Source organism: Podarcis vaucheri (genome assembly GCF_965113315.1).
Source record: "Podarcis vaucheri genome assembly, chromosome: 1".
Lineage (NCBI taxonomy): Eukaryota > Metazoa > Chordata > Lepidosauria > Squamata > Lacertidae > Podarcis > Podarcis vaucheri.
Genome location: NC_138759.1, coordinates 120,075,586 through 120,103,506, shown reverse-complemented (window position 1 = coordinate 120,103,506; position 27,921 = coordinate 120,075,586). Strand labels below are relative to the sequence as shown.

General features: G+C 43.5%; 1 protein-coding gene and 3 long non-coding RNA genes across 7 annotated transcripts in view; 2 read left to right on the top strand and 2 right to left on the bottom strand.

Annotated features, from left to right (window-relative positions):
* RAPGEF4 (Rap guanine nucleotide exchange factor 4) overlaps positions 1-14,933 on the top strand; it is a 187,833-nt gene extending 172,900 nt beyond the window's left edge. For all 4 annotated transcript variants that reach the window (XM_082230540.1, XM_082230542.1, XM_082230541.1 and 1 more), the window contains 7 exons: positions 505-683; positions 4,422-4,512; positions 6,711-6,761; positions 7,449-7,536; positions 7,851-7,915; positions 13,025-13,079; positions 13,538-14,933. In XM_082230540.1, the coding sequence (XP_082086666.1) occupies positions 505-683; positions 4,422-4,512; positions 6,711-6,761; positions 7,449-7,536; positions 7,851-7,915; positions 13,025-13,079; positions 13,538-13,665 (657 nt within the window). In that variant the 3' untranslated portion in view covers positions 13,666-14,933. The remainder of the gene's footprint in view (positions 1-504; positions 684-4,421; positions 4,513-6,710; positions 6,762-7,448; positions 7,537-7,850; positions 7,916-13,024; positions 13,080-13,537) is intronic.
* Positions 5,322-6,329, top strand: LOC309525689. The gene is made up of 2 exons (XR_014216494.1): positions 5,322-5,635; positions 5,899-6,329. It is a non-coding gene; the product is annotated as an uncharacterized lncRNA (long non-coding RNA).
* LOC309525635 lies at positions 13,951-16,727 on the bottom strand. The gene is made up of 2 exons (XR_014216467.1): positions 15,714-16,727; positions 13,951-15,271 (listed from the first exon to the last, which is right to left on the bottom strand). It is a non-coding gene; the product is annotated as an uncharacterized lncRNA (long non-coding RNA).
* A 43-nt stretch (positions 16,728-16,770) lies between these two features.
* LOC309525639 lies at positions 16,771-25,841 on the bottom strand. Its single transcript, XR_014216469.1, has 3 exons — positions 22,731-25,841; positions 21,407-21,489; positions 16,771-17,469 (listed from the first exon to the last, which is right to left on the bottom strand). It is a non-coding gene; the product is annotated as an uncharacterized lncRNA (long non-coding RNA).
* Between the last annotated feature and the right edge of the window lie 2,080 nt (positions 25,842-27,921).

The following is a 27,921-nucleotide window of genomic DNA, read 5'->3' as shown; positions in this document are numbered from 1 at the left end:
CAAACTTGCAGCATTTTCCACTATAGTTCCAATATAATGTGGAACTTAACAGGGAAAGTCATGAAAATGGAATAAACTGCTTTGTGAATGCAACCTTAGTTAACAGCGCGTAATGTTGGGCTCTTTCATATATCCTGGCTTGTTCCGAAGCTTTCAGCCGTATTTTCCAAGTAACAATAAAATGGGAAACTATAGTTAATGGAAGTTAATGGTTGGTTTACAAACTTATGCAAAGGTGTGGCCAGTGCACGTATTCATAAGTTGACAAGACTCTTGTCTACTACAAACAACTAGAAGGAGAATTTAGTCAGCTTTTGGGAAGAGAGGAGGAACAGAAATGTGATCAGAGAACACTTGCTACATAGCAAGATCCAACCCTCAGACTATTTGGAAACGTAACTAGAGATTTGTTCCAGGGCGGTTCTTTTTTTTTCTTTTTAAAAAAGCACAAATCATTTGTCTAACCCTGATATTCTCCCCCTCTTCCTTTTTCCCCTCCCCTAGTTGGAACTGGTCTACCACACATTTGGGAGACACAATTTTAAGAAGACCACAGCAAATCTGGATTTGTTTTTGCGAAGGTTCAATGAACTCCAGTTCTGGGTAGTCACAGAGATTTGTCTTTGTTCCCAACTCAGCAAACGTGTCCAGCTCTTAAAGAAGTTCATCAAGATTGCAGCCCAGTAAGTATAGCTCAACGACTTTAACGTTGCAACTCCTGTAAAGTTCCCTGGGAATGAGAGGAAGTCCCATTGAACTGAATGGGGCTTACTTTTCAGTAGGCATGTACTGGTTCTCAAACTTAATCCGTCCTTTCCAAAAGCAAAGCGTTCCAAAACCAAGGCGCGCTTTCCCATAGAAAGTAATGCAAAACAGATCAATCTGTTCCAGACTTTTTAAGACAACCTCTAAAACAGCAATCGAACATAAAATTGGCTATATAATGAGATCATTGATCCATAAAACTAAAACAATAATCAGTGTACTGTACTATAAAATAAATAAGGCAGTATTGTAGATGATACAAATTAAAATTATTATTTTTTCTTACCTGCACTGATGATAGTCATTGTTTGGATGGGGGGCTTTTATCCATTTCCACAGTCACACAATCAATCAATCGATCGATCAATAGCTGAACTGGGTTCCACACAGTCACAAAAACAAATTAACCAAAAAAGCCTCAAAAGCAAAAAAGCAAAATAAATAGCAAAAACAAAAGCACCAAACTTAATCTGTTCTGGAAATTGGTTTGACTTCCAAAATGTTCGAAAATCAAGGCACAGCTTTTGATTGGTGCAGGCACCCCGGAAACAATAGCTGATAGCCACATCGGACCTTTGGCTTCCGAAAAACGTTCGAAAACCAGAACACTCACTTCCGGGCTTTTGGTGTCTGGGAACCAAGGCGTTTGAAAACCAAGGTACAGGATTGCACTATGGCAAGAGAGGTGTAAAATAGGTCCTTAATTTGGGCTATTACACCTGCCATGGACTGGAAGCCACGGCAGACTGCTGTAGACTTCACATGATCGGTTTTCTGTCTCTGGCAGGATGAGTAAGAATTCTTTTGTATGAAGATTTTATTCTGCATCAGAGATAGTTATTTCTTATTGCCTCTCAGACTGCCTGTGAGAAAGGAATTGTCTAGGAGCGGTCTGACCATTGCATGATTTTATATTCTTATTTATTATACTTATTTGTTGCTTCCCAATCGCCAAAATGAGACACAAAGCAACTTACAAAAAAAAGAACATTAAAAGCAAACGTAAAACATATAATTGAACAGCCTAAAATACACAAATTATATATATATATATGTGTGTGTGTGTGTGTGTGTGTGTAAATAAACAGATCTAACTCCACTCCACCCCACTAAAATAAAGATCCAAAGGCTTGGGTGAATGAGAGTGTTTTTGCCTGTGGGACACGGGTGGCACTGTGGGTTAAACCACAGAGCCTAGGACTTGCCGATCAGAGGGTTGGCGGTTCGAATCCCCGCGACGGGGTGAGCTCCCGTTGCTTGGTCCCTGCTCCTGCCAACCCAGCAGTCCGAAAGCATGTCAAAGTGCAAGTAGATAAATAGGTACCGCTCCGGCGGGAAGGTAAACGGTGTTTCCGTGTGCTGCTCTGGTTTGCCAGAAGCGGTTTAGTCATGCTGGCCACGTGACCCGGAAGATGTACAGCGGCTCCCTTGGCCAATAAAGCAAGATGAGCGCCACAACCCTAGAGTCGGTCACGACTGGACCTAATGGTCAGGGGTCCCTTTACCTTTACTTAACACCAGCTAGTGATGGCGCCAGTCTGCCAGAATCTGGGTTTTCCCCATTTTGTAAAGTCCAAATTCTCCATAGGACACCCAGCATCACCACTGCAGGTAGCACAGGTTATGCTTCCATTATTATCCTATGCAATGATACTGGTACTGAATGTGGCAGGCCACATTCAAAGACTCGCAGTGCGTTAACGGTGTAAAGAGAATGGAATCCCCCGTTTTTAGCCATTTTTGCACAGAGCTGTTCTGCATTCTGTCCAGCAGAGGGCAGTAGCACATATAGATAAGAACAAAATGTGGTTCCTTTTCCTAATCATTAGCAGAAAACAGGAATAAATTTCATTAAGCTAAATAATTTGAACAATTTCCTTATATACACTATTTTTAAAACACACACAGCCCCCGCCCCCCAGGCACACAAACACTGATGAACATTTACTTTCAGTATGGAAAAAAAATATCAGGGAAAACATCAGCATTGCCTGAGGCAAGCAGATAACTAATATCCCAGAATCACTACTTACAGGATTAACCTCATGTTAATTCCCGTTTGACAACCTCCTGTTTCTGTCAATATCCCCCCCCCCCGTCTCTGTAAATTGGAAATAGCTAAAGTTCTCGGCATCTTTTTTATTTATTGAATGCAAATAGTTGGGCAGATTTGATATTCCTAATATAAAACGATGACATCTTATTTCTGTTATTTCAGTTTCGTGGAGCTGTTCTTCGCAGTAAAAAAAAGAATCGCTACTATGGCAACATGTTTTTTTTTGTGTGTGTTAACTATACAGTGAAACAGGAAAATGTAATGGGATCATGAGGTCGATCAAATGTAGTTTTGCTCAAAATAGGTGAATTTCAAGGATGTGAGTGGATATTGTTTGTGAATGACTTGCCTCAAGCTGTACCCATGTGAACTTGCTGTGATCCAGAAAATTCTGGAAGCACCATGTGGCCCATGGATTTGTCTGGGTTTCCAAAGAAAGGGAGAGAGACGGAATGGCTCCTCCTTATTTTATTTGCTCCACCCACTTTTGGTTCTTGCTTGTTCCACTGTGAAATGTGGTCCATGTTTGCCTTTCCCCATGAGTTAAAGGACCCTCATGGGGGGGGGGGGGAAGGTTCCTTAGCCTTGTCCTAAACCAGTAGCGGAGAACCTAACAGTTTAGCCCAGATATCTCTTCCCCACAAACCACCTCCAGATATTTACTGAACTGCAGCTCCCATCGTGCCTGACAAGTGACATGATGGGGGTTGGAGTCTGAGAACTTCTAAACATTGACTAGTCCTGTGCTGGGGTGCTGAGCATTCTGGGGGTATTACCTGTGACAATTTCATCACAGATAAGGGGAAGTTTTGGCACGGAGAATACATATGTGATTTCCCTCACCCGAGCATGATTCAGATGTATAAAACTTATTTTTCCCCCGATAGTTTTTTGCTCCCCCATAGTTAATTTTCTGGGCGGCATACATCAAAACATAAATGCAAATACAACATTAAAAACTAACAACAGCAGAGATAAAAATTACCATGTAGGTTACCAGAACACCATAGGATCTTATGGGGAAATGTCCCCTTGCACCAACAGAAGCAACGTTTGAATTCGGCCTTTGTCTCTTAGCAGGTTATGTTAGTTTTGTTTCTCTAAATTGGAAGCTGAATTTCTGCTGAATGGGACTCCCAAAACCTAGCTAAGTGAGCATTGTTTTTGGAAATGCCCCGAGGATGGTGTTCATTGAGTGGAAGAGAATTAAGAAATACGTAGAACAAAAATAAAGCGGTATGAAGAGGTCTTTTAAGGAGTATCATAATAAGACGCTAAGTGGTGAGATTGTGGGTGTATTATTAAACCTTTCTTGTTTCACAATTGCTTGTGATTTGATGTAATCCTCAAGAGGCTAACTTGGAAGTCAGTCCGGGTGATTCAGATGGTTTGCTTGTGAGAAAATATGCTCAGAATTGCAACTGAAGGAGTTAGTCTAAAATAAATACAGTAGGATATCCTTACAAGCACGATAATAAGACTTGTCTGGGTGAATACTTCCAAAATATAGAAGCACTCTAGAAGCCAGGCTTTCTGATTCTCAGTTTGTTCCCCGCCCCCCCGCCCCACCCAATCAAACTGTGAACCTCTTCTTTTCTAGTTGCAAGGAATACAAAAACTTGAATTCCTTTTTCGCTTTGATCATGGGACTGAGCAACGTTGCAGTAAGCCGCCTCACAATGACCTGGGAGGTGAGTGCAGAGTAAATCCTAGTTCTACAAATGTCGCCGCCTTTCATTTCTTCCTTTGATTTTTCTGCTTTTGCACATCGTGGTAAACCGTCATTGACAGTTCACCACGAATGCAGAGACTTCTCCCAATTTGCTCCTCCCCTACCAGGAAGAATGAACCATGATCCCTAGCTGAGCATTACATCTGGATCAGGCACCACAGAGCGCAAGATGAAGTCAAGAGTTCCTTTTCTCTTACCATTCATGGTTTGTTCAGAGCAAAACAAGTCGCGGTTCCTAGTGATTTCATCACACTAAGCCCTGGGATTGTGGTTCTGTGCCATTGCTTGTGCTAAGGGAGGAGTGATCTCTGCATTCACAGTAAACCATTTACCATTGTTTACAGTGGTAGTGGAACCAAACGTAAGAAGGGCTGCGCTGGATCAGGCCAGTGACCCAACTAGTTGAGAAGCCCTAAATGGCCTCAATCCAGTATAACTGAAGGAGCGTCTCCACCCCCATTGTTCTACCCGGACACTGAGGTCCAGCGCTGAGGGCCTTCTGGCAGCTCCCTCACTGAGAGAAGCGAGGTTACAGGGAACCAGGCAGAGGGCCTTCTCGGTAGTGGCACCCGCCCTGTGGAGTGCCCTCCCACTAGATGTCAAAGAGAACAACAACTACCAAACTTTTAGAAGACATCTGAAGGCAGCTTTTAATGTTTGATGTATTACTGTATTTTAATATTTGGTTGGAAGCTGCCCAGAGTGGCTGGGGAGGCCCAGCCAGATGGTGGGCTATAAATAAATTATTATTATTATTATTATTATTATTAAGAATCCGTTTCTTACAGTAGCCAACTAGATGCCTATGCGAAGCCTACAAGCAGGATATGAGTTGCAGCAGCACACTCTCCCACTTCAGTTTCCTGCAACTGGGATTCAGAAGCCTGCACTGGGCCACAATTGAGTGTTAGATTTAAAAAAAAAAGATGTTTAAAATGAGTACAGTCGTACTCATTGGCGTGCAGAAGGTTTCGGGTTCAATCCCTACCATCTCCAGGGAAGGCTGGGAAGGATTCTCTGCCTGAAACCCAGGATAGCCATTGCTAGTCAGCGGGGATGCGAATGAGCTCAATGGATCTACCGTATTTTTCGCTCTATAAGACGCACCAGACCACAAGACGCACCTAGTTTTTGGAGGAGGAAAACAATAAAAAAATTATTCTGAATCTCAGAAGCCAGAACAGCAAGAGGGATCGCTACGCAGTGAAAGCAGCAACCCCTCTTGCTGTTCTGGCTTCTGGGATAGCTGTGCAGCCTGCATTCGCTCCATAAGACGCACACACATTTCCCTTTACTTTTTAGGAGGGAAAAAGTGAGTCTTATAGAGCAAAAAATACGGTAATAGCAATGAACTCAGTATAAGGCAGCTTCCTATGTTCCTGTGAGGGAGCTGATGGTCATTTAAAAACAACAAGTCAAAAGTCCCCTGTAGCTCAGAGAACTAGTGTTTACATTTGTTGGATCCTGACCTTAGTCATACGTATTCTAGCAATGATAACAAAGGAGAGAGAGAAAGAGAAACAGCGACCTTTGGTTCCAGAGCTAGTTCAGATTATATATGGTAGTCCATATTATACAGCACCTTCCGGAAGTGCGCACTTGAGGAACGATTGGCCTGTGTACACATTGTAGAGGTCTGTTGTTCTTTAATGTAAATAATTTCGCCAGATCACTGCTCCCAAGGACGTCATTATTTATTTCTTAAATGCGCTGCACTAAAGATGGGGCCGATGTGAAACTTGAAACAGATGTGTCTTCTTCATCCCCTCCCCACAACCCCCCCCCAAACAAATCCTGAACGCTGGGAAATCCACACTGGCATGTGGACCGCTTTGCTGCTCCATAACCTCTGCGAACCAAGAGAAAATCTCTCTGGCATTTCCCAGGGTATTGGGGGAGGGGTGTATTTTGGATCCCAAACGGCTAAAAGCTTCGTGGCTCTCTATTTATAATCTGGTTGCTAGGAGACTTACTGTATTTTCCCCCCCGCAGCTGCATTGTTGTAAACCTGTGGCAAAAGAGCAAGTCTTTTTCCATCTCGGGGCTGTGTTGTAGGAACTGTGCGTTGGGGAGATTCAGTCCGCCGCACACACAGTTCAGTCCATCTTGATTCGATTACAGGCTTCCCACATGTGTGCTTGTCTCTTTTCTTGACAGAAACTTCCGAGCAAGTTCAAGAAGATCTATGCAGAGTTTGAAAGCTTAATGGTAACTGGCTTAATGCTTAAGTGTGCGCTACCTGGACTCACCCTGGTTTCTGAACACCTGATCTGAATTAGTCTATTTCCCAACGTTTTATGTGTCCTTGTGTGACTTTAAGGAATTTATGAGCCCGCCACAGCACTGATAAAACAAGCATGTATGACTAATAAATTATACTCTCAGGGAGCCTATTCTGAGAAAATATATGCCCTATTTAAAGTCAGCCTGGGAAATTTAGAAAACTTTATCATCCCTTGATATTTCTCCTAGATTCTATATTCCAACCAGCATGCATTATTGTTGCAGATTTATGGTTTTAGAGCTTTGTAGAGATGGCTCAACGAATGCATAAAGGAGAAGCATGCAACAGTTCTCTTCTTCGGATAAGCACACTGTTTAATAACCACACCTCTAGCTGTATTTTCCCTTTTGATAATAAACACTTCTTTTGTTAAGTAATTACACTCTCATCAGACAGCACGTAACTTATAAGGAACAGGCAGCTAATGAAATGGATGATTACTATCTTTCCAAAGAAGTGTTGAAAGAAGACTATCCTTATTATGAACGAAGCATAAATTAGGTTATGAAATTATTACATTTTTTTAAAAACACACACACAACTGTTAACTAACAAATATTTGTATTTTACAAAATACTTGCACAGGTCTGACTGTGTCTTTTCCCCCCCAGGACCCATCAAGAAATCACAGGGCCTACAGACTGATGGTAGCTAAACTTCAACCTCCCGTTATTCCATTCATGCCTTTACTCATAAAAGGTAACTATCTGAAGGGGGTGAAGAGCATGTAATAATAATAATAATAATAATAATAATAATAATAATAATCTCAAATGATACTTTTGATCCCCGTTTCCCCATTTTGCAGAAGTCCTAAGAAAGAAAAAGGTTCTTTCACAAATCTAAGCGTTACTGTCTAAATGTTACTTTTTTCTTTTTCTTTCACTTTTTACAATGGGCAATAGCATGTAGGAAGTGAGAAAGCTGGTCCATTTTCTCAGTGTCTGGATATCTATATATGTCGGATTCAACTATTGCCAGTTACACAGGTGGTGCCTTTCTTTGTATTGCAGACATGACATTTATCCATGAAGGGAACAAGACCTTCATCGACAATCTAGTGAACTTTGAAAAAATGGTAAGTAGGGCATATTACTAAAGCAAGATTTTCGATGGCTCTGCAAGAGTGATGACTGAACACTGGGCGTTACCTGCATCCTACAGAAATGGGTGGGGGAAAACTGATTCCCATTGCTTTTGGGATGTGGGTCCACCCCATAGTTGTACAAAAAGGGCTGAGTAGCAGGCTGGCCCCAGGACAAGGCAGGCTTTCAGACTGGAAAATATTTCAGAGGGCAGCAGGTTTCAGTTCAGAGTAAAATCTATTGCCTTTCTGGGTTGCAGATCTGTGTCTTTAAGTACAGTCGTACCTTGGTTTTTGAACAGCTTAGTTCTCGAACGTTTTGGCTCCCAAACGCCGCAAACCCGGAAGTGACTGTTCCGGTTTGTAAAGTATTTTTAGAAGCCAAACATCCGAAGGGGCTTCCGATTGGCTGCAGGAGTTTCCTGCAGCCAATCAGAAGCCGCACTTTGGTTTACAAACGTTTTGGAAGTCGGACAGACTTCCAGAACAGATTCCGTTCAACTTCCAAGGTATATACTGTATACTGTTTTGTTGCTTTTATGTACAGTGGTACCTCGGGTTAAGTACTTAATTCGTTCCGGAGGTCCGTTCTTAACCTGAAACTGTTCTTAACCTGAAGCACCACTTTAGCTAATGGGGCCTCCAGCTGCTGCCGCACCGCCGGAACCCAATTTCTGTTCTTATCCTGAAGCAAAGTTCTTAACCTGAAGCACTATTTCTGGGTTAGCGGAGTCTGTAACCTGAAGCGTATGTAACCTGAAGCGTATGTAACCCGAGGTACCACTGTATACCACTTGCATATTTTGAAATCCTAAGCAGTTTGGAAATGCTTTAAAGTGATTGGCAAATAAATGAACCACTGATTCAGTTCCATGGATCCAGCATAAAAAACATATTTTAAAGTTACTTGCCCCTTGCAGGTTAGTGTTTCTCATCTACATACTGCCAGTGAAGCCACAGCAAGTTCTCTTACCAAAATCATTATTTACCTGCCTTTTTTCTCTCAGTAGCATGTTTTGCTGGCAGATGCCAATGGTTAGGCATATTCTGATCTACCTGGAATTTCCTGCTTCCTTAGGAAACGGACTTCCTTGACGCACATCAGTTAAAAGAATTCTGCTGCTTCCTTTTTCTCTTTTTTCTTTCACTTCTCGCTCAGACTACCTGTTCTCCAATCAGCCTCTAGAGGGCAGCCTCTCACATACCAAGTCAATGGATTGTGTAATGGCATGTTAATAACACTGTACTGTTTATTATTATTATTTTTAAAAGTATTTCGATTTTCCTAATGGATTTGGTACAGCATGTTGAGCAGGCAGTGGCATCCCTGGAGCCCGTAAGGACTGTCTGCATTAGACCACAAATTTAGAGGCCTTTTTGTTTGAGTTAGCACCCCTATAGTACGACAAAGGCCCGGTTTTTAAATGTTGCAGGTCTCTAACTTTAAGCATGCCAACGGAGCTCTTGTGAACGGATAGTTTTCTGTGCAAATAATAAAATAATAACCATAGCAAGAAAATATTTTGAATATTAGGAAAGTGTAGTTGTCTGGAGAAATTGTTTATGAGGTAAATAATATGTTTTTTAAAAAAGGTCAGGGAGATAAAGTCCTTAGATTTCCCCTCACATGCCCATTTTCTACATGCAGGGAACATTTGTTTTTGCCCAAAAGACCATTCAGTACATCCCAGAGATGAAGGTTTGCCGCGTCGCCTGCTGTTTGGGAGAGTTGTGACTTAATCTGTGCCAAAAATCAAGCCCAGTGTGGCTTTAATTCCCCACCACCACCACCAAAAAACAACAACAACAGAAGCCGGTTTTGCAAATTGCCTGATTCTGTGAGGCTGCCATTCACCTGTCAGGCTAGTGAGTTCTCCAGGACGAATTATGCAGTCAAATATTTGGCACCGGTGCTGTCGTGGGGGGGGGGGGACGGGGGACTAGAGGCCTAGAAGGACAGGCCTTCTCTGTCTTTAATAGCTGCGCTAAAGAAAGAGTCCTGGCAGGTGCCACTTTTCATGCAGGAATGACAAAAGCTGCTGATATTTGCCTTTTTGCACAACTCCCGAAAGGCTCAGGAGTCCTGGTCAGGTTTTTTTTTTTTAAAAAATCCAGTCTTCACTAACCTACCTGTCACTTACTGACACAGCATCTTCTCCCAGTTCTGTTTTGCCTGATCCAGGCAATGGCAATAAAATGCAGCTGCAAAACTGTGGCTCCTAACCTGACCAAGAAAAAAAATCAAGGCTTCTGTTGTAGGTAAAGGTAGACGAAGAACCATAGCTGTCAAGCGTCCCTTATTTGGCGGGACAGTCCCTTATCCCAGCGCCGTGTCCCGCTGCTGTCCCTTATTGATGATGTCCCTTAAATTTCCCGGGTTTCAAAGGAAGCAGCTCCTCTCCCCCCCTCCCTGCCGGCCAAGGAGAAGGGAGGCTCCAACTGTGTTGCTTGGCTGCGTTGCTCACCCAATAAGGAGTCTAAGAACGACTGGGGGGTGGAGCTTGCATGCCTTGTGCCGATCAAATCGACTGTGTTGCCTGGGGACTCGCCTTTGCTCAGCGCTTCCCAGCAGAGAGGTGACAGTGGTTTTCCTTGCTGCATCCCCTTTGCCGAGTTGCTGTGCTGTGGGAACCAGCGCTTGAGGCTTCGTTTGGCTGCTGGATGGGCTTTCTGCCTTTGGCTCAGAGGGGCTCAGACGTTGAACATACCTGTGCTGGGAAAATCCCTTATTTTGGCTGCTGGTTCCTTATTTTCGAGGCTGCTGATCCCTTATTTTCAAATCTGTAAGTTGACAGCTATGCGAAGAACTGCAGGTGCATAGCTGGGGACCTAGCTAGAGAGTTTTGCCTTTATGCCTGGAGTTGGCCATGAGAGGAACATGCCTTCCTGATGGAAAAGCAAGATGCACAAGAACAGATTCCACTGTTGTCCCTGTCTCTCTCCCCCCTCCCCAAATTCCTTGCATCAGGAAAAGAGCTTCTGGTGGCACTTATCTAATGTGCTTCGCGAGAATATCGCTGTCATGGTACTTGCTGAAAAGCAGCCCATAGGGGCATTCCAAGACGCCTCTCCAACACAAGCTTCTCCATCCATGGCCGTACAAAAATAGTGCCACCAGCCACTGGTTCTCCTTTTTACTGAGTCTCTTCACCCTTGAGGTGTGAAATGAGGATTAGCGAATTTGTGCATATTGGTTTTCAGGTTTTATGGAGCTGAACAAAAGGAATCCACGCACTGATCCTTATTGGGGGGGGGGAGGGAGAGAGGGCAAGCATTCTTTGGTTTTTGGAACATAAAGATTATGCCAAAAAAAGTGAAGTATGTGACTTAAACCCTTAGTGTGTGGTGTGGTATGAATATTTATAACAACATTGGAGCCTGGGTCTAGGAATGGATTAGCAGAAAATGTCCTGGCTTGCTGCCACTATTTTAGGCTGCCTGCAAGCTGAATTGGAACTGCAGGGTGAGATGACGGGGCAAGCCTGGAGAATTCATTGTAATGTATGGCTGGCTCTGTTTTGGAGGGATCCAGATTTAGTGCTGCATAACTTTCCTGCAATGGAGTTCCAAACCACACTGGGAAAACTTAAAACTATTTTTTTTGGGGGGGGATGGGATACAAAGTTAGCAAACAGTTTGATTGTGGGGGTTGCATGTGTGTGAGTATTACTACAGCCGCACCTTGGATCCTGAACACCTTGCGAGTTGAACGTTGTGGCTTCCGAACCGGTTTGCAAACGTTCTTTGGAACCCGAACGTCCGACGTGGGTTCTATGTGTTCCGATTGGCTGCAGGAGCTTCCTGCAGCCAATCGGAAGCCGCACCTTGGTTTCCGAACGTTTTGGAAGTCGAATGGACTTCCGGGACCGAATTCCGTTCGACTTTTCCGAGGTACGACTGTATTTCTTTTTGCAGGACTTCGAACTCTTTGTTATCCCTTAGACGTTTGAATTTGTAAGTAGAGTCAACAATCTGCTGCTGGGTTTCCCAAACGTGGGTCTCCAGCTGTTTTTGGACTATAACTCCCATCATCCCTAGCTAGCAGGACCAGCGGTCAGGAATGATGGGAATTGTAGTCCCAAACATCTGGAGAGCCACGTTTGGGGAAACCCTGATCTACTGTTTCCCTTATGAAACATTACTAAGGCCAGCTTTACAACCAGTTTGAAAGCCAGATTCCTAAATGAAAAATAATAAAAAGAACCAGATTTATAACCATATTTTTTAAAAAAAAAATGCAAAGGGTCCGTGCATTGTACAGTTGTATGTTTTCCTGAGTCGTATTGGTCTGAAAGAGTCATTGGCAATCATTCCTCTTTGGTACAGTACCTTTCAGTAGATGTGGCTACGGGAATGTTGTGTTTGTGTTCACTGCTGTTTCCAAATGTTTGGTACTGCATGGTTTTTTAAAACACTCCCAGGTAAATGTAAGAATGAAACATAAATAAACACCTGTTCAGCATGGAGGAGGTCACTGAAAAGATTTTACCGGAACAGAAAAAGGATTAAACAAATTCATTCAAGAGATAGGACAGCAGAATCTTGTCTCCTTGTTCACAAGCAGTGTGTTTCTGAATAGCAGATACCTGGGGGCGACAAAAAAAGAAAGCAAATTGTCTCCATGTCCTATCAGCCTTCTACAAGCTCGTGTCCTCCAGGTGTTTTGGGGTGTTTTTTTTACTACAACTCCCATCATCCTTGACAATTAGCTATACTAGCTGGGGCTGATGGTTTTTTTGTTTCAAAGCTTCTGGAAGACACCAGGCTGAATTATAAATAGAGCCTTGGTTTGATCCCACATGTGGATTTGCTTAGGTTGCATACAAACATTCTTATTTTTTGTTATTCTTGCTGGAAAAGCCTCAGAGACCTTGTTCAGATACTGCAGAAAAGCACGTGTGGGGCATTTTATCATTTCTGAACATAGGTGGAGCAGTCCATCTATAAATGCATCCCCATGTTAAAAGAGACATGCCTATAGAAAAGTAGGGCTCCTGGAATGGGGAGGAAGTCTAGACTAAACCCTTTTTAATTCTGACAGGCTTGCTTGCCACATGCAGGACGATGGTTTTAATATGGTTGGCTATTATTTTTTCCTTTCAGCGTATGATTTCAAAAACCGTTAGGACAGTGAAATTCTGCCGGAGCCAGCCTTTCAGTAAGTATCAAAATATGTGTGTTGTTACTGATACAGTTGTATGCCACAAGTTTATAGGCTGCGAACACAATCTGGAATTACAGCCTATGTTAGAGGCACAATCTAATTCTACTGAAATCAGGGTGTGCCTCCTGAGTCATTTTACTAGAGATATCAAGGTTTTGGGGTTTTAATCAGGTTACCTATGCTGATAAAATAATGCACACCGTTCCTCCAGTGTTTGTGAAAAATAACCAAGGAGAACTAAACGAAGCACCAATTTGTGGGACGAGGATTACAGAAGAATGCAGCAAGGTTAATTTGAAAGGGACGGAAGGACGGGGCTTTGTGAATGTGGCGTTCTGGCTTTGCATGTTTATATATTATTCTGCTGGTGGAAGGCTGCGTGGCTTGTCTTGTTCTGCTCAGATTTGCGTTTGACTAAGCGTACCAATAGCACATCACTTCTGTTTCATCAGATCCCGACGCATCTCTGGTGAATAAGAACCATCAGGATGTCCGGAGTTACGTTCGGCAATTAAGTGTGATTGACAACCAGAGGACTTTATCACAGATGTCACACCGGCTAGAACCACGACGTGCTTAAAACCTTTCAAGTGATTACACCTTCCCCTTTTCCTCCGGTACAAGGTCATTTGTTTGACTTTCTGTGCTACTGCACTGCCACTGCAAATATAAGCAACAACAGATTCTAACATCTTAGGTAATTAACGCACAATGGTACCTGCCTTCCCTGAGAAATAACAGAGGCTGTTTGAAGAGGTCGTGAGCTGTAGCTGGGAGATTACTGGTGTTATATATACTTCTGGTTCGTTTTGAAACACACGAAACGTCTTGTATATAAAATAAATCTTTATTTAAGAAATTAAAAAAAGAGGAGAGAAAAAGAGGACACCAAAACCAAAATGGTATAACAGCTGGTGAAAAGTTGAACCTATAACTTCTGCCGTTTTCAGTGAATGTATAGGTGGGTTCTCTTATCTAATAAAAGAAATAGCAGTATTTTCTAATACATTATCAAATTGAAGGCCAACTTCTGCCCTTCGTTTTGCATGTTTGACTCTCAAGAGCTTCAGTAGCAAAAGAAAAATTAAAAATAAAATACCTAATGGCAGAAAACAAGGTACAGTTACGAATTGCCATGGCTTTAGTATTCAGAGAATAGTCAAAAAAGCCTTTCCCTGTAAGAGAATTATATTTTTTAAGTCAGCTCTTAACCACATTTGCCTTACTACAGTAGAGCATTGTGGCCACATAAGTTAACCTGAGTACTGACTGGGCCTCTAATACTTAGGTACATATTTGTTTACATTTCATTTCTTTTCGGATTTTTCTTTAAACTGCCAATCAGGATTTTACAAAATGCCAGGAAAAAGTAATGATAGTTTGGGAGGAGGGGGGGGAAGCATTAAAAACTTGCAAAAAACAACAACAACCCACAAAACTTCTTCAGAAAGAGCACAATATGCACAACATCTTTTCAAAATAATAATGTTTCTTTTTTCCTGGGCACTGAAACCTTCGACAATCAGCTACAATGGGCTGATTAGGTTTGTCTTTTTTCTGGATTTTAAACTTTACAAAATATTATCCTCCGATTTTCAGGAACCGTTTTGCACTTTTAAGTAGGCAGTATACAGAAACGTCAAATCTTTGTGAGGATTATTTATTTCTTTACGTGTTCGTTGTTGCGCCACAACAAATTACTTTAATCTTGTTTTATTCAGCATGTAATTGAAATACAATTTGGTCTTTGTACTGTACACGCTCTACATTTCATGGCTACGAGGAGTGTGTCGTATGTTTTATGTAAATAAAATGCACTGTCTTCATTAAACGTAACTGCCGATGAAAGCATGTGCGCCATCCTTTATTAAAAACGGTAGCGCCTGTTATTTGCACCTTGATCTATTACTATAGACACTATCTTTGCCCAACGTAGACAGTAGTTGAACTTTGCTATTATGCATTCAATAAGTACTTCCCTCCTCTCTCCCTTTCAGCAAACCTCCTATTTGACACTGAAATAGCTGGACTATAGCACAAATGATAGAGCAGACTTTGCATGCCAGAAAGCTTCAAGATTCAATCCGTAGTATCTCTAGGTTGGACTGGAAACCTTCTGCCCATGAGCACAGATACTTCTGAGCTAGATGGACCATTGGTCTGGCTTGCCTTCCTATGAGTTTGGGCTTCACTAGTGTCAGGGAACTGCCATCAGAGGCACGGGAGAAGGAGAGGGTCTCTGATTCTGCAGGGGAAGGTCCCAGCGCTAGAGGGAGACTCAGCCGGGAAGAAGGGGAAGAGAATGAGTGTAACACCAGGGACCCAGGAGAGCAACGGGACAGGGAGGTGCAGGGGCTCCAGGACTCTTCGTTGGAAGTTAGCGAGGAGAGCCCAAGCACCCCGCTGCCCACGCCCACCCTGCGCAGGAGACTCCCGCGCAGTGAGAGGCGGAGACGATTGGGCGTCAAACAACTCTTATGTTGGCAACGCTTTAAGAAACGCCCACAGACAGATTCTACAAGTGACTAAGGGCAGCCACGCTGAGATGGGCTGCGTAGTCCGGAGGGTTTAACCAGGCGATCCGATGCTCAAACGGAGCAGGATTACGCACGAGTAACTCCCAACCACTACAACTAGACTGAAGGCATTCAAGCACATTGGAACTTTAGGTTTGCACAGTTAAAGGGGATTCAAGGGCCTTGTTGCCCTAGCAAGACAAATCCACTTCATTAAAGAATTGGGTGCTTTGTGGTCCGCAGCAAATACACAGAAAGGCGTAGGATGAACAAACAGCCAAAAGGAAGGCATCTGAACATCCTGCAAGCAAATCGGGATGAATGCGCAACAAAAACCAGATATAATCCAACTTCAGCATAAACTTCGTGTGAGCAAATCAGGATGAATGCTCGACGAACAAGCGGTCTGCCTTTTTGAAGGTGAAAAGGACCCAGAGAAGAATTCAAGGGGCATTGCGTAGAAATGGCTTTCTCAACTCCAGCAAACAAGCAGAGGCAACTTGGTGACGGGCAACCTACTCATATGTGTTACGTGAGTCCAAAGGGTTTAATGCAGCACGCTGGGATAGGCAAGAGAGGAAAACAATGCTCTCGAAAGCCTCCTGAACTTAGGCAGGGATTGTCTCTCTTCAAACGACAGATTGGGGCATGTCCCCACCCTTTAAAAATCACGTTAACATACCAGGCTGTAATCCTGGAATTTAGTCATCAGCTTGGCATAAAATGAGAAGGTGGGTGTACAACTGACAGGCCGAGGTTTCTTGATTGTGAAAGGAAACTCCCTCCAGATTTTTAGAAACCAATGTTTTCACTGAGCTAGTGCAAAGGGTGGTGTTCCTCAGTCTCAGGGCTGGTCCAAGACACTTTGCTACCCTTCCCATACTCCAAATTAAGGAACGTAGGGGAAGGGGGAGGGACATTTGATTCAGTTTGCATTTTAAGGTAAACTCACCTAACTTACATTTTCTGAAAAAGATGAGAACTGGAACAGACTTTTTCCAAATTTTGCAGTGCAGTTTTCCAACTGGCCTATTCAAAAATGCATGCACGAGGGTAAAGTGTGCATATAAATGCATATATTCGTGAAAATTGTTTTGTAAAGGTGTGTATGGAGGAGACTCATGAGAGTCCCATGGGCTGCAAGAAGATCAAACCTCTCCATTCTGAAGGAAATCAGCCCTGAGTGCTCACTGGAAGGACAGATTCTGAAGCTGAGGCTCCAATACTTTGGCCACCTCATGAGAAGAGAAGACTCCCTGGAAACGACCCTGATGTTGGGAAAGATGGAGGGCACAAGAAGAAGGGGACGACAGAGGACAAGATGGTTGGACAGTGTTCTCGAAGCTACCAGCATGAGTTTGACCAAACTGCGGGAGGCAGTGGAAGACAGGAGTGCCTGGCGTGCTCTGGTCCATGGGGTCACGAAGAGTCAGACACGACTAAACAACTAAACAACAACAACAAAGGTGTGTATATAAGCCCAAATCACATAGAAAAAATGGGTGTGTTTTAGAGAAATCCGCACTAAAATGCTCATGAATTCTGGTGAGGGCTTTAAAAATAAATAAATAAATTGCAAACCGATGTAGCAATGTGGAGAACTGAACTTATGGTTGGAAAAATGAGTAGCTGAAATCTATATATTCATACCTCCCTACATAGTACCCAAATTATTTTGGCACGTGAGGCAGAAAATCCCACATAAAATACCTCACCTCCCCCGGCAGTCCAAAAACAAGGAAAATTGAAATAACGATCCATTTTGGTACTTTTTCACAACACCCCAAATTGGCTTCCTGCCTGAGGTGACTGCCTCACTCTGCTGAATGGTAGGGCTGGGTTTGGGTGAAGAAGAGTCTTCTTCAAACCTGGAAAGAGTAAAGACACATTTACAAACCTCCTCATTTCACCCTTTTAAAATGAGCCTTGCCATATTCTTCCTTTATACTTGTCCCACAAATGGGTGCTTCGCTTAGCTTTTCATTAGTGGAGACAGAGCGTCAGTGGCTGTTGTTTTAAATTTGGCTTTTGTCTGCCCCTCACGTGAAGGGCCCTGGGTGGATCACAGCTGTTTACAATACAATCACAGAAGCAACTTCTGGTTATATTTTACGCGGAGCAACAGAACCTGGTTTAAGATCTGACACCTTTCAGCAATAGTCTCCCAAGGACGCCTGTGTTTCCTCCTTAATGGTATTAATTGTAGTAGCATGAATAATCTAGGCACGCAGCTGGCGTGCAGGAATTTATAAATGATCAAACTAATGCTGCTTTTGAAAACAACAGTCTTCTCCTTTGCGCTACTCAAGCCACCCCCCATGGTCTCAAAGGAGCTACATGTTGATGATAAAATAAACAGCTTAAATTAACGCTTATGACAATTGATATCTTCCCTCATTAGATTTCATGTCAACATCCACTATCAAAGATGAGACAATTTGCATCTTTTAAAGCAAATTTTAAGTATGCCTTTAACACACACACACACACACACACACACACACACACACACACAGAGTTGTTGCTAGAAGTCAGAGCTTAAGAAAGAATATCACAAGAAAGAGGAAAGATACAGTGAAGACTGAAGCCCTTTTGAGCATTCAAAGTGTTTCCCATTTGTAGGGTACAGCAATCTTGCTGTAATCAGTTGCCTGGTCATCTTGTGGTAAATGGATGCCATGCTTTTCATTCAATAGCTAAGCATGGGTTTTGTATCCACATTCTTGGTGCCTCGCTGTCTCCCTACATCCTTTTTGTAGCACAGACAGGGACATCTAGTCCACACCCCTGCAATGTGGGAATCTTAGCGAAAGCATCCATGACAGATGGTCATCCAAGGTAAAGGTCCAGTCGTGGATGACTATGGGGTTGTGGCACTCATCTCGCTTTCAGGCTGAGGGAGCCGGCGTTTGTCCGCAGACAGCTTCCGGCTCATGTGGCCAGCAGGACTAAGCCGCTTCTGGCAAACCAGAGCAGCGCACGGAAACGCCGTTTACCTTCCCGCCGGAGCAGTGCCTATTTATCTACTTGCACTTTGACGTGCTTTTGAACTGCGAGGTGGGCAGGAGCTGGGACCGAACAACGGGAGCTCACCCCATCGCAGGGATTCGAACCATCGACCTTCTGATTGGCAAGCCCTAGGCTCTGTGGTTTAGACCACAGCGCCACCCGCGTCCCTCTGCTTAAAAACGTCCAATGAAGGAGAATCCACAATCAGTCCGAGGGAGTCCATTCTTTCTTTCTTTCTTTTTAATGCTTTATTATTCAGAATTATATTTGTACAGCGTAAACTCATAATCATCATTACCAAGGGAGTCCATTCTACGGTCGAACAGTTCTTGCTGCCAGTAAGTTCTTTCTGATGTTTAGTCAGAACCTCCTTTCTGACAACTTGAGGCCTTGGTTTGGGTCCTACCCTTCTGGTGGTGCCTGTCTCTGCCACTCTGGATTCAGGGATCTGAACCCTGATTGGCCAACGGCAATGGAGGCAATCACCCACCCCTTCAGAATGGTGTTTTCCTATCTCTTAGGACGACTGGCCCACATTCTACCGATGTTGACATGGAACCCTTCTCCAGTTCTCATTTGAATGTTTGCTACTACCACCAAGATCTGCACCCACAGTTGTTCCATCCACTTCCCATGCCCTTAAGGGCTCATCACAGCAGCCCCCCTTGTTGTGGTGTAGCCTCCCGGAGCCAACCAAGTATATAGTGAAGCTGGTAGAGATCCATTGCATATCTGGAAAGAATCAGTTGCATTCAGTGATGTGGGTTTTCTGGAAACTTTTGAAGTGGAAAACTGAGGATACTAGCCCATAGCTGGGATCCAGACCCCCATGCATTCCTTGGCTTTCAATTGCAATCTGCAGAACGGGAAAGCTGAATTTTGGGTTTCCGCTGTGGGCAGTGAGGAAGATCTGGTTGCAGACGTTGTTCCTCTTTGTTCAAAAGCAGACAGTATATCTGTCTGCAACAGAAAGACATGCATCAAGACTCTGAAGCTCTGAAGTTCATGGAACTGCTTTAACAACATACCAAGTTTCATCTCCTGCACTGTTGAGCCTCAAAGTATGATTCCAGGAGAAAGTGGCTATACAGTGGTACCTTGGTTTTTGAACATCTTGGAAGTCGAACGTTTTAGTTTTCGTACACCAAAAACCCGGAAGTAACCCAGAACTTGAACAGTCTTCCAGAACAGATTACATTCGAAAACCGAGGTAGCTACCACTGTAAACACCAGAGCAAGAATCACTGAGACCATGCTGTCTCTTGTCCAGATAGGACTGCAGCTGACAAGTCAGCCTACCAAAACTGTTAAAAGTGTTCCATTCAACAGGAGAAATCTGTGCCTCCAAGTGACAGAGATGGTTCAGGGAGCACCCTCTCAAACCGCCAAGCACACTGGAGGGAGTGCAGTCCTATACAAAAGCATAATAAATGGCATTCAGGTAGCCAAATTGCCAACCAACATCACTTCCATCTCAGCCCATGATCAAGCACTATTTTAGTAGTTCCACTGCCAGGGCTGTCTTAAGCATATGCGGTGCTGGGGTACAAAGATCCGTCGCCCCCCCAGGTTGCCCAATCCCAGGTGCGCAGGAGGGCGGAGCTCGCTGGCCACCTCAGCATCTCACTGACTCGGTTGCCCCCGAATTTGCGATGCAGAGCAGCCCAAAGCAGAAGAGCCCGCTGCGGTGCTCTGGCTGATGGTCGGGCTCTTCCCTGAACTCAACTCTCGGGCCCCAGACTCTTGGCCTGGCACCCCTGAGAGCCCGGCGCCCGGGTGCCCCGTACCCCTAGCACCTACGTGTAAAGATGGCCCTGCCCACTGCGTCACCCAAACCAGTTGAAAAAGAGAAATAAAGCTGTTACGTTATCTGCATATTGATAACACTTTACCCCAAAATCTCCACATGTGACTTCAGTTATTTTGTGTAGCTGTTAAGAATAAAAGATGTGCATGCCAAGGACTTTTAAAAAAATCCTGACTAGATGACTCTCACAGTCCCTTCTAACCCTACAATTCTAGTTTTCATGTTATAGCATAATGCTACCATCTTCTGGAATTGGTCATCCAGGAAGGAATGGAACCACCTTAAAATGGCGCCTCCAATTCCCCATTGAGAAGAAACAACAGGGCCACACTCCCTTGTCTCCGGTCTAAGATATCCATCAGGGCATTAAAATCTAGATCTAATGCTCCACTAAAATAAATCCAGAAAACCAGCCTCATCCAAAAAATGCTTGGAATTGCCACAATACCCCTGAGCACTTAGCCCAGGAAGGGGACAGTAGCAACGGGCGGATGTTTAAATCTCCCACCTTTTGTTCATTCTAATAGTAACCCATTTTATTTTATTTTTAACTGAGAGGCAAAAATCACTTTTTACTCAGTCCCTAAGAGTAAAAAAAATAAGGAAGAAAAAATAATAATCCTGGAAACACTGCGTTTCTGTATTAGAGGATGCTGTCTGCTGCTAGGTCCTGGCAATGAAAGGAGATGAAAAGACAAAACAAAATAATTCACTCTGCTGAAAGGGAAAAGGACCAGATAATTCTCTGCGAGTCAAATAACTTTTCATATAATTTTTAATGCCATTTAAAAAGCTAACAAAACAAGTTAAGATAAAAATCGAAGGGTTTAACCTGCAGGGGTACCTAGAAGGGATAATGAGTTTTGCTATGAAAAAATAAAATGAGGAGGAAAAAAAGAAATATTTTAACAAAATGTAACTGGAGAAAATTATAACTCTAAATTGTTAACATAGCTTCTTAGTAAGGTCAACTGCATAATATACGGTACCTTAACCTCTTCCAGCAATTTTTTAAACACCATGCAGCTTAAATAGCCTTCTTCTGAATTCAGAGGTATTTCTTCTGGGAGACCTGAATGCAAATCAAGAGGTAATAGTGGAAGGAAATTAAAAGATGTGCTATTCTCATTTCGGGTTTCCCCCCCCCTACTCGTAATAAGAAAAGCAGCACAGAGTGCGCTATGGCATAGTGAACCTCTGCCTTCTTGAATAGCTTTTCTTTCGCTGTTAATCTGAAATGCATTACAGCCTGCCTTTTCAAATAACCATAGTGTTCTTTACTCTGATCAGCATTAAAGTTCAGCAGGAACAAGCAGCAGGTGTCACGAAGGGTCAACGTATTAGCAATCAAAGGAAATAATAGCCAGATTAAAAAGTTTTCCTTTAATAAAAAATAAAAAAATCCCCAGAAACTTCTGCAACACCCAGGACCTTACTTTGAGCATAAACATTCCATGTACAGACTTCAACATTTGGGAGTCGAGATAAATTGTTAAGTAACACGGAGATCCGAATCTACGGGAATCCAGTTCGATGTGCCATTTAAAAAAAAATAATAATTAATAGCTTGCCATCTGCAACTAAATTGGACTCAACACACACTTCTGGCTTGCCACAGAAGGATGATGGTAAGAGAGAGAGAAGAAAAATAAGAGGCAAAATTGTGCCAAGCAGGGATGGGGTAACTGAATGTGGCTTCTAGCTCTCTCTATCTGGTCCTCCAGTCGGGACTCCTCCCAGGCCAGACTTATCACTAGCTTTTTCTTGGGTGATGCTGTCTTGCTTGAACTCTGATAAAGCTCCTTGGTGGCCTGGGTAAGTCTGCCGTTCCCTCGCACATTTTCAGTGCCGGACAGTGGCGTAGCGTGGGGGGTGCAGGGGGGGCCGGCCTCACCGGGTGCAACATCTGGGGGGTTAGGGGGCACAAATCCGCGGGTTAGGGGGCGCAAATCCGCGGGTTAGGGGGCGCAAATCCATGGGTTAGGGGGCGCAAATCCATGGGTTAGGGGACGCAAATCCATGGGTTAGGGGGCGCAAATTACTTGCCTTGCCCCGGGTGCTGACAACCCACGCTACGCCACTGGTGCCGGAGGAGCTCTGTTTGACTCCCCGCTCATGTGGAACCCTAATCTGAGGAAAGATGCGACATCCTGATCGTTTCCTCTTCACAATTAGGTGGAAATATTGCTAGTCTTGGACAGCATCCATGGAAAAATAAAGATGGCTAGGTTACCTTTAACGACCTCTAGCACCATACAGCGCACCGAGACCCTCCCAGAGGAGCCATACCATCTAGGCCTCAGCCCAGTATACCTGAAGGAGCGTCTCCAGCCCGGACACTGAGATCCACCTCTGAGGGTCTTCTGGCAGTTCCCTCACTGTGAGAAGCAAAGCTACAGGGACGCAGGCAGAGGGCCTTCTCGGTAGTGGCACCCGCCCTGTGGAACGCCCTCCCATCAGACGTCAAGGAGATAAACAACTAACTGACTTTTAGAAAAAGGCAGCCCTGTATCGAGAAGTTTTTAATTTTTGACATTTTATTATCTTTTTATATGTGCTGGAAGACACCCAGAGTGGCAGGGGAAATCCAGTCAGATGGGTGGGGTATTATTATTATTATTATTATTATTTAATTTCGCCACAAAGTTGGCTACACCTACCCAAGGCCTGGTCCCAGAAAAATTCTGTTGCTCCACCCCTTTTCTGTTGCTTCATGGATATGCCTCCATGGATATTATGATTTGTATTATGTATATTTCTACAGTGGTACCTCGGGTTACAGGCGCTTCAGGTTACAGACGCTTCAGCTTACAGACTCCGCTAACCCAGAAATATTACCTTGGGTTAAGAACTTTGCTTCAGGATGAGAATGGAAATTGCGCAGTGGCAGCGCGGGGGCAGCGGGAGGCCCCATTAGCTAAAAGTGGTGCTTCAGGTTAAGAACAGTTTCAGGTTAAGAACAGACCTCCAGAACGAATTAAGTTCTTAACCCGAGGTACCACTGTATTATGATTTGTTTTCTTTTTCTTTTCCCTTTTTTATACCTGTACCTCAGCCCACATGTATTTCTAGGGAGGCTATATATCAAATACTGTATGTGTTGGATAACAGTTTAATATTGATTAATTTATTTTAAAAAGACGCACACATGCTAAATGGAAAGAAGTAGCATTCTGGCATCTTTTCACGTTACGCAGATCACACAAAAATGTTTTGGCAAGAACGTACTATTAGATTAGATTAGACAACGCAAATGGATGAAACAATGAGGCGCTCAGAGTAGATTCATAAAACAAGGCGAACGATGTTAAAACCCACATAGCACCACAGAGGAAAGCCGCTCTGAAATTAGAACAGCAATTTAACACTATTGGATCTCAAAGTTTAATATAAGAACTAGCATGAGGGCTATATATAAGATTAGAAATATGTTTGGAAATATTTACAATGTAGGAGTAACTGCCAGCTGAGTAAAGCCATCAACTACAAACTGTGATACTAGTGGAAATATTAAAGGATAAAATGGTTTTAACTTCTGCATGGCTTAAAAGGGGGTGGAGTGGTATTAGAAACCAAATATGTTGCCTATTAATCTTGTTCTCATGCTCCAGGCTTCTTCTGAAAACAGAACAATATAGAAGGGCATCTTTCTACAGGAGATACATGTTACTGGGGTGCAAACCAACTATCAGGAAGGATGATTTAATCTAATTGTAGATCATGTCCTAATTTACAAAGATCGGTCCTCACAACCTCGCCCGTTATGGTGAGGTGCGCATTTTTAGTTAGTTCATAAAAATAATTTCAGAATCTGCAACAATACACGTGGGGGGGGCGTGTGTGTGTGTGTATTTTATTCATATACTGCCCTTTCAAAGATATTGGGGCAGTTCACAGAATAAAATACAAGATAAAACATAGTAAATAATTAAACTAAAACAACAAACACCCCCTTTCCACAGATGTAATTAAGATGCTGTAGGTTATTAATAGCCATGGTTGAAGAGGAACGTTTTCGCCTGACACCTAAAATTATATAATAAAAGCGCCTGGCAAACGTCCCTGGGGAGAGCATTCCACAAACAGGGAGCCACTACAAAAAAGGCCCTTTATCATGCTACCACCATCCGGACTTCACGTGAATTATCATATACAAATGCTATGCAAATCTGCGTCCTGTTGTGTTATTTTTTTTAGTGACATATTTCCTCTTTTGGGGGGGGGTAATAATAATAATATTTATTCATACATACCCCACCCTCCCTGGCCAGAGCCGGGCTCAGGGCAGCTAACACCAGTAAAATTACAATAAAAACATAATGGGGGGGGGACCATCAATTTAAAATACAGGTTAAAATACAATTTAAAATGCAGCCTCACTTCAAAAGTGGCCCATAGATGAAAACCATAAGGAGAAGGAAACACAAGGGTCAGACTGAGTCCAAGCCAAAGGCCAGGTGGAACATCTCTGTCTTGCAGGCCCTGCGGAAAGATGTCAAGTCCCGTAGGGCCCTAGTCTCTTGTGACAGAGCGTTCCACCAAGTCGGGCCAGTACTGAAAAGGCCCTGGCCCTAGTTGAGACCAATCTAACCACCTTACGACTTGGGACCTCCAAAGTGTTGTCATTTGTGGACCTTAAGGTCCTCCGCGGGGCATACCAGGAGAGGCAGTCCCGTAGGTATGTGGGTCCTAGGACGCATAAGGCTTTAAAAGTAAAAACCAGCACCTTAAACCTGACCCTGTACTCCACCGGGAGCCAGTGCAGTTGGGAAAGCACTGGATGAATGTGATCCCGCGGCAAGGACCCCGTAAGGAGCCTCGCTGCGGCATTCTGCACCCGCTAGAGTTTCTGGGTCAGCTTCAAGGGCAGCCCCACGTACAGCAAGTTACAATAATCAAGCCTGGAGGTGACTGTTATGCGGCCACCCTAATCTTTAGGGGAACGTCTTTCCCTGCATCTATATGTAGCGTTCAGTTATTGTGGCATTTGCCATAGCCAATCAGAAGCAACGTTAAAACAGGGCAAGCCACATTTGGAAGAGTGAAGTACGAGCCCAGAACCTCCAAGGTCTGCATTCAGCTGGTGACATGTTTGTGAAGATGGGAGACGGCACATCCATTACATTAACCACTGGTGTTGGTGTTAATTGTGTTTTTTCTTTTTGTTATGTACTGAAGTTCTCACCCTGGGCCAGCAGGGGGATACTGTAGATAGTTATGCAAATAAGGGATCGAAAGTGACTTTCAGTGATTGGATAGTTTTAGAAAATTGTTACAGTTACATTGTACTGGAGCTCTATATAAGCAGGCTGACTGAACCCTTCAGTTCAGGTCTGTCCTGGCCTGTGAATAAACAAGAGCTGTTTGAAGAATCGCTGTGTCGTCTAATATGTTCACCCACCCACAACTTAACACTTTTGTTTCTTATGTTGTATTTTATTGCACTGCAGTTTGAATGACTGGTCTCAAGCTATTCAAGATCCAGACCGGGAAATAGCTTGATGTTTGGCATAGCTGATAAAATTCATAAAACCACCTAGCTTGTGTTTTAAAACTGGTCTTGGCGCCCTTAACATTATTTGTGAGTCCTCCCCTGAGGCATCCTGCCCTGTGGACTAAGATGCAGACATCGATTTAATTATGAAGTGAGGCTGAGGCAACTGCCTGTGTGCGTCAGAGTGCTCTATGTCAATATATTAGCAAGTTGCTTGAATAAATTCACAGTTGCCTCAGACTAAAAGGTGTGGGGAGGTGGTAGAGAGAGGCGAGCGGAATAGTCACAGTATCTGAGGCAACAGTCATGCAATATTTTTTTCTGAGATATGAATACCCAGAGATCTATATTGGTGAGTCAAAAAGGCCACAGCTGCTCCTGTAGTTAGCAGCAGCCAGTAATAAACATCAGTGGGGTGATACGAGGGGCAGAGAAGGGAACTTCCAGTCTAGGGGCTTCCCATTTAGCCAGACCCCACACCTGTTCTCTGGGACCCACCACTCCTAGGTGATTAGCCTCTAAACCAACCAAGGAGTGTGGGGAGATGGAAGAGAGAGGTTGCAGGGAGAGGAAGTTTCGAAATTCCTGCTGCTCGCATCACCTACCACAGAGGTAGAAATGAGTTGTGCTTTGTGTGTATGTGAAAGAGAGAGTGTTGGATGTTAAATATGGGAAGCTACCAAGATGCCACTGATAAATAAAGCTGCTTCCCTCAGAGGCTAATAATAATAATAATAATAATAATAATAATAATAATAATAATAATAATTTATACCCTGCCCATCTGGCTGGGTTTCCCCGGCCACTCTGGGTGGCTCCCAACAGAACAACAACAACAACAACAACGTGATAAAACATCAAACATTAAAAGCTTCCCTAAACAGGACTGCCTTCAGATGTCTTCTAAAAGTCAGATACTTGTTTATTTCCTTGACATCTGATGGGAGGGTGTTCCACAGGGTGGGTGCCACTACCAAGAAGGCCCTTATCTCACTTGGCAGATGAAGATGCCAGGGTCTGAGGGGAGAGGTGAGGTCAAGATCCATGGGTGTAGCCAGGATTTTTCGGGGGGGCAGGCTTTTGTTGGGGGGCAGAACCTCATATTTGCATTGATTTGTATTGATTTGGAGGGGAGTTGTCCCCTACCCCCCACTTGGCTACGCCCATGTCAAAACCCAGGGCTTTTCTCCAGCCAGAACTCACATGAACTCACTTCCGGCACCTCTCAGGTTGGCATCATTGCCATTCTAAGAGGCCATTCTAAGCATTCATGGTGACCTCCAGCACCTCTTTTTCTAGAAAAACAGCACTGTCAAAATCAGTTCTTTGAACCGGGCCACCAAAACAGAAACCACCAAAAATGGCACAGTAGAGTACTGGCATAATATACAGTGGTACCTCAGGTTAAGTACTTAATTCGTTCCGGAGGTCCATTCTTAACCTGAAACTGTTCTTAACCTGAAGCACCACTTTAGCTAATGGGGCCTCCTGCTGCTGCTGCCGCGCTGCCAGAGCCCGATTTCTGTTCTCATCCTAAAGCAAAGTTCTTAACCTGAAGCACTATTTCTAGGTTAGCGGAGTCTGTAACCTGAAGCATATGTAACCTGAGGTACCACTGTATGTGCAATGTACCATGTCAGTTAGCAAGCATATTTTGTACCAACTGAAGTTTTCACAGTTAGCCACAGGTAACAACACATTTCAGTTACTGGCTCAATAATGAGCTCTTGCTTGCGTTTATAGAGATCAGGGGGAAATTCCATTTGGTTGTTTAAAGACAGGCCTACTTAAGTTGCATTTTCCGGGACAATATGTGGATCAAAACACAGGCCATCTTAATTAGCACTTCTATTAATTTTGCATTTCTCTAGCCAAGTGATGTGCACAAAAATACACGCACTATCGGTGAAAATAACATACAAAGATGCATTCTGTTGGAAAGTGTTCTGCAAAAATGTGCATATTAGGCAAAATTGCATACAAACATCTGCATCATAAGATAAATTAGCA